A 9,764-nucleotide genomic window follows, 5' to 3' on the forward strand; every position below is an offset into this window, starting at 1 on the left:
CGGCCCGAGCTGGGGAAGGGTCTGGAGCCCCAGGAGAGGCTGAGGGGGCTGGAAAGGGGCTCAGCCTGGAGAAAAGGAGGCTCAGGGGGGCCCTTGTGGCTCTGCACAGCTCCGTGACAGGAGGGAACAGCCGGGGGGCTCGGTCGCTTCCCCCAAGCAGGAAGGCACAGGACAAGAGGAAATGGCCTCAGGCTGCGCCAGGGGAGGTTTAAGATATTGGGAAAATTCCTTCATGGAGAGAATTGTCAAACTCTGGCACAGGCTCCCCGGGGCAGTGACCATCCCTGGAACTGTTCAAAAAATGTAGTGCTTGGGGACATGGGATGGGAGTGAGCGTGGAGGTGGTGCTGGGCTGATGGTTGGACACAATGATCTTAGAGGTATTTCTCCTCCTGAAGGATTCCATGATTCATCTCCTGAGCACAGGACACCTTTCCCCCTTCAGAAGGTGCCCTGGGAGCCCCTGGTGTGGAGTGGGCCTCCCAGAGAATGTGGGAGCTTACCAGCTTTCTCCCTCACTGCTTGTCCTGTGCATCGCTGTCCAGCCATTTCCTTTGGTATTTTCAGACCTGTTTACTAAGAATGGGTAATGTTAGGATGAAGATTCTGATCTAATCCTGAAGCCTTGTAGGACCTTTCTTTTTCCTCGGGGTATTCTCTCTCTCCTCTCCTGTGTGAACCTGTTCTGTTTTGCCTTGCAGGAGCTGTTTGTTGAAACCATAGCCAAAGATGCTTATGTGTATGCCCAGCAAGGGAAAAGGAAAACCCTGCAAAGAAAAGACCTGGGTATGGGAGCATGTTCTGTGCTGTTCTTACCAAAGGGTTGCTCTGATGGGGGATTTGCCCACGTGTCTGGAGGTGCTGAATTATGGATTTATTCTTTCCCTGAAGATGGCAGAGAAAAACTTCTACCAAAGACTACAGTAATAATTTCACACACCATCTCCAGAACAAATGAATCTCTTTGAAATTGGTCACTGTGCTGTGATGTAATTTCAAATGCTGCAGTTTGAAACAGATGTAAATATCGAGTTGGTTTATCTATTTTAATTGTTCTCAATTTGCTTTTCAGATAATGCCATTGAAGCTATTGATGAATTTGCTTTTTTGGAAGGTGAGTTTCTACTTGATTTCAGTATTTTGTGTAATAACCTACTTAGGAGAGAAAGAACTGAATCATTTGCAAAGCTCTCTGTGTCCACATCCTCAGTAATTCCTAGTGTGGCTTGCAGTGCCCCTCTGAGCACTGGAATGGCTCAGCTGGACCCTGAAGCACGTGCAGTAGTTGGGGTTTTTTTGCTGGATTTGGTTTTACTCATGTGATTTGCTTAAAGTTACTGCATTTTCTTTTGCCAGTTTGTAAACAAGATTTATTTGTTCACAGAATTGCCCTTCTAATTCTTGAGACTATAATATGTTTTTTCATTTTCAGGTACTTTGGACTGAGGTGGACAGAAACAGAGCTCTCTGGAGAGACTGCAGAGGTGGTGTGAGATGGAAAACAGGATGCTGAGAGTTCAAAAATAATTCCTAGAATTGAGACATGGCAACCATGATATTTTTTATAAAGTTGAAGTTATTGTAAGTTCTTTATTTAAAATGGATATTTTTTCATAACTGTTTTGTATGTCCCTTCCCATGTGGCTGCCGTGCAGCTCTCTGCTCTGGCCAGGTTACACAGCAGTTACTCCCAGTAGCAGTCCCAGCCTCTCTGGATACTCAGCAGCACCACGGAGCTGTGAACAGAGAGTGGCTTGGCTCAGGTGCCCAGGCACAAGGAATTTTTTTTATTTAAATGTGGATTTTGTTAATATGTTTGTCTCTTAACACAATTAAATTGTTGATGTTGTTGCTGTTGAGCAGCTGTGCTGATTCCTGCTCTGGGTTGGGGTTCCTGTAGCCTGGTGGGAAATGGTTTAGTTTTGATAGGATGCCTTCTCTAGCATTTTGGTTTTGCTAATTGTTTTCTCAAGGCATCCATTCCAGAGAAACCCTCCAGGAGCTGGGGATGAGCAGGGGAGCTCGGCTTGGCCCGAGGCCTGTGCAGCTTCTCTAAGTGTCTGTGACTGTTGCACTTGTAAGTAATTGTAGGAAAAAACCCCAACCCAACCCCGCAAACCTCATTTTGAATGCCAGGGGAGTGTCCATGCTGCCATCACTGTTCTCCTGTGTGCTCTCACTCCTGAATCTGGCAAAACGTTTTCCCTGGGACCTGCATCTGTTCCCTGCCCTGTGCCCTGGAGGAGCTGGTGCAGAGACCCTGAGTTCTTGGTGAGGAGCTGAGTCCATCCTTGTTCAGGAGCGCTGCTGCCACCAGCCCTGTCTGAGGGGCCCTGGCAGCACATGGGCACCAGCACTGCCAGGAGGTCACTGGGGCTTTTCCACATTAGCTAGAGCTTTCCTAGCTGGAGTTAACAGCAGAACTGTGTGGCTGTGGGGGACATGCTGCCATCACTGCTGGGACATGTCCTGCTGTGTTCCCAACATTGTCCAAGTGCCAGCTCTGACTCCACTTGGTGTGGGTTGTCCCCAGATAAAACCATTGAATGGGATGAAGGAGGATGAAGGATGCATGTTCTTTCAAATGAGGGTATTTGAGAGTGGCTCCCAGTCACCACAAACTTAAATTAGTTTGGAAGTGGTGATAAGAACAAGGACCCCTCAAGGGAGCTTTCCCAGGCTGTCAGAAAATCCAGTGGCTCTCAAGAAACACTCAGAAGTTTGCTAAGAGCCTGATCCAGGCTGGGAGCACAATCCTGATCCTGTGGGAGAGATGCTCATTTCCCAGGCTGCTGAAGTGTTTGTTCAGCTCACAGTCGGGACATTTGCCAGGACATGTGAGCCTGTGTGGCTGGGAGCTGTTCACCTGCTCACCTGCCAGGGAGGGCAGGGATAAGTGTCAGAGGTACTGGAGACTTTCCTGTGCTTCCCAAGGTGCAGCATTGCAGGACCCACAAGCTGTGCTCTTCCTCACAGGGCTCTTGCAGGCTCCCATCTTTGCCTGTAAGTTCCTTTTCCCTTCTTGGCCTTGGCACTGCTTTGGCCTCTGGCTGGGAGAGCAGGGCTGTGCTGTGGGGCTGTGGTGGGCTCTGCTCACACATGGTGCTGCTGTGGATGGTGTGTGCTTTCCACAGTGAGCAGCACGGAGGGGTGGCTGCCCTTGGCAGGCAGTGTGGGGTTTGTGTCAGGAGAAGCTGCTGTGCAGGAGTCTGGGGGTTTAGTGCCCATGAGCTCCTTTGTGCTGTGGGAGGGGACTCCTTTCACCCAGCTCTGCAGTAAGGTAGAAATAAAGAGAGCAGATAAACAGTGAGAGAAACAGTGCCAGAGTGTTTTCCTGGAGTAACTAAACAGGGTGTTTGGCCCACCCAGCCAGGGTCAGATGTGTCATGTCCATCTGTAACAAAATTTCTTCTTTGTGCTGGAGGCATTTTGTTCAGGACAGGGAGCAGCTGGACCTGTGCTGGGCATTGAGTGCCTCATCCCAGCTCAGGCAGAAATGGCGGGGAATTGTACCTGGGGTAATGCTGGGCTCAGGGGTTTGTGACTGCAGGTGCAGGAGCTGTCAGCAGAGTGCAGGAGCATGGGAATCTGTTTGCAGAGAGGGGCTGCTGCAGGAGGCAGAGCCATTTCCTCCGTGTTGGGCACGGTGCGTTCACAGAATCATGGAGTTGTTTGGATTGGAAGGGACCTTAAAGCTCATCTTGTTCCACCCCTGTCACAGGCAGGGATACCTTCCACTATCCCAGGTTGCTCCAAGCCCTGTCCAACCTGGCCTTGAACACTGCCAGGGATGGGACAGCCACAGCTCCTCTGAGTTCCCCTTCACCCTCCAGAAACCAAGATTCTTGATGCTTCTACACTCACATCTTGCCCATCCCTCAGCTGTTTTTTTATGTTAAAGTTTTCCAAATGGCTTTTCCCTTGGGGGATTAAGGACAGAAGTATGCTGGGGACCTGTTGCCCAGATAAGCCAACACTTAAACATCTTTCATAGCACGGGAATTGATGAGTAGCCTGACGCCAGTGTCTATTCCTTTGCACAAAGGAGCTCAGTTCCCTGGACCTGAGCTGCACCATGGTTGATCCTGTGTTTGAATTCCCTGTTTATTGCTGCATAAGTTTGAGGCAACTGCAGGCTTTTGCTTCCCAGGATTGATGTTGTAAGTGCTATCAGTAGGTAAACAACAAGATGCCCTGTAAAAGTAGAGAAAGCAGATGAAGTATAAAAGAGCTCCATTTGTTCATCAGAAAAAAGTCTGTGGCCTTCAGGAGCAGTCTGTGGGCCCTGTTGCCCTTTGCAGTGGCTGTAAGGACACAACAGCTTTACTCTCTGAGGTTTCTTAGGATTTTTCAGTGCACGAGAGTAGCACTTGCACAAATTTAACCTTTAGTGTTTGCCAAATACCAGCTTCTTGTGTACAATAGGAATGATAAAATTATCCAAATTAAGAGCTGTTACAAGCAGTGACAGCTTGTCAGCTCCAGAGACACCAACTTTAGAAGAGTAAATAATGATGAAAATGTAATCGTAGAATCACAGAAAATGCTGAGTTGGAAGGGACCTGCAAAGATCATAAAGTCCAAGTCCCTGCCCAGCACAGAGCCATCCCCAAGAGTCACATCATGTGCGCCAGAGCGTTGTCCAAGTGCTCCTGGAGCTCTGTCAGATTTGGTGCTGTGACCATTCCCTGTTGCAGTGCCTGACCTCTGTCTGGAGGAAGAACCTTTTTCTAATACCCAGCCCCAACCTCCCCAACATGACTTCAGCCCATTCCCTTGGGGCCTATTGCTGTCACCACAGAGGAGAGATCAGTGTCTGCCCCTCCTGTTCCCCTCACAAGGAAGGTGTAACTGCAATGAGGTCTCTCTTCAGTCTCCTGCAGGCTGAACAGACCCAGTGCCCTCAGCTGCTCCTCAAATGGCTCCTGCTCAAGCTCTTCACCATCTTTGTTGCTCTCCTTTGGGCACTCTCCAACAGCTTTGGGTCCTTCTGATCCTGTGGTGCCCAAAGTGCCCCCAGCACTGGAGGTGAGGCTGCCCCAGGGCAGAGCAGAGTGGGACAATCCCTCCCTGGGCCTGGTGCCCCCCAGCACAGGGGGGACCTTGTGGCTGCCAGGACACAGCAGTGACTCAGATCCAACTTGCCACTGAGCAGGACCCCCAGGGCCCTTCCCGTGGCGCTGCTCTCCAGCCTCTCATTCCCAGTCTGTCCCTGCACCCAGGGCTGCCCCATCCCGCTTGCGGGGTCTAGCATTTTCCCTTGTTGAACTGCATATGGTTGGTGATGATCCAGCCCTCTGATTTCCTGAGGTCTCTCTGCGGTGTCTCCCTGGCTTTGAGGAAGTCAGCAGCTCCTCCCAGTTTTGCATCGTCTGTGAATATGCTCAGTGTCCCTTCCAGTCCTGCATCCAAGACATTTATGAAGCTGTTGAAGAGCACTGGGTGAAGGATGGAGCCCTGCAGAACCTCACTGGTGACTTGTGCCAGCCTGATGTCACCCCAGCCACTGTCACCCTTCGTGCCTGACCCATGAGCCTGTTGCTCATCCATCCCATGATGTGTTAATCTGGCTTTGGGATGGACAGTTGGTCCAGAAGGATCCTGGGAGAGACAGTATCAAAAACTTTACTGAAATTCAAAAAGATTACATCAGCTGGCTTTCCTGGGTCAACCACGTGGGTCAACTTGTCATAAACGGTATGCAAGCAGTGTTTTGATGTGGGTGTGTCCCCTGGCCCTGCCCTGTGCTGCAGGTGAGAGGAGAGCCCTGCGTTCCTGCCCCGGGGTGCTGTGAGCCGGCCCGGCTGCACCGGGGTGGCTCCTGCTCCTCGGAGGCCTGAGGGAGGTGGGGGTGGTGGAGGTCTGCCACTGCAGCACCTGCCCTGAGGGATGGCTTCGGCTCCTGGCCCTGAAAACCTTTCCAGACTCTCCTTGGGAGGTCACAATTACCGTGAGGCAGTGCTCTGACCCAACCTACAGCGCAGGGAGAGCTCCTCTTCCTCCCTTGCTCCCTCCCTCCCTCTGGGAATATGGGAAGAAGCCCTCTTGTGTGATCAGCACCAGTGTCCAAGCTCAGGGCACCCAGTCTGCTGAGCAGAGCCTCTGCCTTTGGGAGTATTGGGGTTGTGTTTTGGGGTTGAGTTTCCTGTTGCTGGGCCTTTACCACACAGGTCTGCAAGCACAGTGATAATTCTCTGCTGTGTGTGTGGGTGAGGATGGGGATACAGGCACCTCATATACAGGGAAATGTCCTCTAGCCAGAGATGGAATCAGTAACCCAGGCTGGGAGGGACCTCAGGGGTCTCTGCTCCAACCCTCCCAATCAAAGCAAGGAAACCAACCTGATGATAAAAGCTCTGCTGGAAGCAGAGCACTGGAAAATTCAATTTCCTTACTGACACTCTAAAATGCCCTTTTAGTACCAGTGAACTACACTGCTGGTTCAAAAATCACTTGGAAATGGAGACTCTGAAAGAAATAATTCCAGATGGATCAAACCCTCCCACTGGGACAAAGCTGAACTCATTCATTGTGCACTGGTGAGCTGTCTCGTGAGTTCACTCATAAAATAACCCAGACACGTCAGTGGAGATGAACTGATTTTATCAGAATTGAAAGTGGTGTTGAAATGATTTACCACAACTGTTTGACAAATTCCATAGTCCTGGAATTTACTGATGTAATTTTTCTGGCATTTCTGAAAGCCAATCCGTTCAAAGCTGCCAGCAGCTGCTGCGGCAGGGCTGTGGCAGCGCCACTAGAGAGGGACAGAGACCGCGGCAGGGCTGAGCCGAGCCCCGGGAGCAGCGCAGGGCCCGGGAATTCATCCCACGATCCCGGGAGCCGGAGGGGCCGGGAGTGGCTCTGCCTGAGGCCGGGTCCCCTCCTGGGCAGCGCAGGAGGGCGGCACAGCTGCAGCAGCTGCTGCTTATCCAGCTGCAAGTGGAAAAGGCAATTAGGCAGCGTGAAGTGCTTTCTTCCAGAGCTGAGAGAATCAGCATTTACTTCCCAGACGTGTTAGTGGAAGGTGCCGGACAATTCTGTTGCCCCGGGGAGGGGAATTAATGGAGTGGGGAGGGAGAATCTCAGTCACAGTAATAGCCCAGGGCTGGCAAATGTGGACTCGCCGCCAGCTTCGCCTCTGCCCTAGGGCAGGTCTCTGCACTTTCCTTTGGCATCTTCCCGCATAAAGTCGGGCTGATACTTTCAGTGTCATGGTAAAAATTTGGAATCATCAGAGGAACGGAGCGGTGGTGGGGGGCTGGAGGAGTATGTTAAAATCTCACCCAGAATCACTGACGTCCAGAAATCCATTGTCATTTTGTGTCCCACCCTTAAGGCATCCCAGAGATACTTGCTTTCAGAAATCACTTTTCCTTCCCCTGGAAACAGCTCCATCCTGGAACAAAGAGATCTCCTCCAGCAGCTGCTGAAGTAGTTGTGAGGGGGCAGGAAACTCTCAAAACCCGTTCAAAGCCAGGAGCCAAACAAACCCCGAAGGATGTACACCCAAGGGCTGGGGCAGGGCAGGACCTAGATAGAGCCCAAACGCACTTGGCCATCAGCTCAGCCATCCTTCTCCCCCTCCTCTAGCTCATGCAATGCAGATTTTTAACCCTAATTTACTTGGTGAAGGGAGAAAAGCCAGGAGATTTAGCACAGAAACAATATTGTTTCTTTCTGCACAGAACATCAGCTCAAGGCTGAGCCACGCAGGACAGTCAGTGCCTCTGCCCTTCCAAGGAGATGTCATTGCAGCTGGAGGACCCTTGTCCCTTCTCTCCAGTTGCTGAGCCCCTGCCTGGGCCACCCTGCAGCGGTGGCATGTCCTGGTGTGGTGGTGACACAGCAGCAGGGATGTGGCTGTTGGTGTGTCCACCCACAACCCACCCCCCCCAACCAAACCGGGAATGTCAAATCCAGACAGAACTGCTTTGTGCCCTGGAAATTTTCATTGAGTTAAAGCTGGAATAGGGAAAGAAAAGGCAAAGCAGGATTTTGTTCTGCACCCCCAGAGCTGGGGTCACTGTCCACCTCCCCCTTCCAACCCTCTGGTACCAGCCTTCCTTTATCCCACACCCCAGAACTGGGGCATTCCCTTCCCCTTCCCCTTCCCCTTCCCTTCCCTTCCCCACCCTGGCAGATGCCACACCTGGTGCCCATTCAGAGCAAACCTGTGCAGGTGCCTGGGGAATGCATCTCCAGGAGAGCCCTTAACCCTGGCTCCAGCATCAGAGAAGCCCATTCAGGGCACAGTCCCTGTTAAATCCAGAGGGAAATGCTGAATGAGTTAATGCTAAATCACATTCCCCCATCCCTGGTGTGAGAGTGTGGCTCTGAAAATGTGCTGCCTTCAATATTTTGTGTTCAAATACAGTTTTTCTCAGCGATAACGTGCTCACTCCCCACAGCTGGGGCTTTCACAGGGTCAGGGACAGCAGTCACAACTTGCATCCACAATAACCTCCCTTTCCTCATGGTCTGAAACTGGCATGGAGGAACAAAACCTACCACTAAGGCCCCAAGCTGGTGAAGGAATGAGCCCCAAACTCCCAGCTGGGACCCTGACACAGAGAACAGCCTTTTGGCACCCAGTGGGTGCTGGATGCCTAAAGCTGGGTGGTCTGTGCTGCCGCCACAGGAAACTCGGGTGCAGCTCCAGGTTCATTTTCCATTTTGTTTCCTTGCAGATGGACTTTTCTGTGTGCCCACAAAATTCAGCACTGCTCTGGTCAAAAACTCACGTGGTGGGGAGATGGTTTAGACCCTGGAGAACTGCGAAATGAAGGAAAAATGTGATTGTGTCTCCCAGGTGGAATACTATGAAGTTGTCCGGAGCTCTGCAGGACACAGGGAGGAATGGCTCAAGGTGGCTTTCCAGGGGTTTGGCTCCTCTCTGGTGGGCTCAGCTGGGCCCTCATGTGGGGTTTGAGCTCCTAGGTGGATGTTCTAACATCGGCAGCTTCACACTAGCATCAAACTAGAGTGGTAAAACCCTCACATTTGTATTCTCTTGTGCTATAAAATGTATTGTGCTGCCACTAATTCGTGCATGTATCAGGGCCATAAAGAAACAAATGGCTTTTTCTTTGGAGTGAGGATTTCTTTAATAAAGTAACTAAGGAACAATGATATTTATTTTAAAAAATATTTAGTTGTTAGATATGTCTTCAGTTTAACAGAGACCCGACTGTCTAGTTGAGTATACCTTTGTGCACAGGGGTTTCTGACTCAAAAACCACTGCTATGCCCCCAAAATACTTCTTGCCAGCCGTGCCTTGCTGCTGCCCTTCTTTGGGGATGAATGAAGAGCCTGAGGCTGGAGGGAGGGTGGAGGGTCCTGAGGTGTCCCTGCTGAGGTGCTGCAGGGGATTTTTGTGCCTTTGTTTTGCAAATCTTTGCAGGAAATCGATGTGGGAAGGTGCTTGGGCAGCTGCTCCTCGGGGGATCCCTGCTTGCTTAGGTAAGCACAGCTGCCGGGCTCCATCCGCTCTCCTCCCGCACATCTGCACCCGGGCCAGGCGGGAGCTGCCCCCGTCCTCTCACCCAACGCATCTGCGGCTCCCGCGGGGGAACACGGAGCAGGGTTTGGAGAGCACCCCAGCTCTCCCACCCCAGCAGGGTTTGGGGAGCACCCCCTTCTCACCCCCACACTGTGCCATGCCGGGGGGAGAGCCGGACCTGCCGCCATGGGGCTGAGTTGGGCAGGTGGCTGCAGAGCCTGTGCTGTCCCAGGACAGCAAACACAGCTCCTGACAGTGCCT

At 51.6% G+C, this 9,764-nt stretch overlaps 1 protein-coding gene across 1 annotated transcript in view; it reads left to right on the forward strand.

The window, feature by feature from the left end:
• The window catches only part of POLE4 (DNA polymerase epsilon 4, accessory subunit), a 2,690-nt gene extending 831 nt beyond the window's left edge, over positions 1-1,859 (forward strand). The window contains exons 2-4 of the mRNA XM_031062209.1: positions 597-786; positions 1,073-1,114; positions 1,433-1,859. Of these exons, the coding sequence (XP_030918069.1) occupies positions 597-786; positions 1,073-1,114; positions 1,433-1,446 (246 nt within the window). The 3' untranslated portion in view covers positions 1,447-1,859. The remainder of the gene's footprint in view (positions 1-596; positions 787-1,072; positions 1,115-1,432) is intronic.
• The last annotated feature ends 7,905 nt before the right edge of the window (positions 1,860-9,764 follow it).

Source organism: Geospiza fortis, unplaced genomic scaffold (assembly GCF_000277835.1).
Source record: "Geospiza fortis unplaced genomic scaffold, GeoFor_1.0 scaffold254, whole genome shotgun sequence".
Classification (NCBI taxonomy): domain Eukaryota; kingdom Metazoa; phylum Chordata; class Aves; order Passeriformes; family Thraupidae; genus Geospiza; species Geospiza fortis.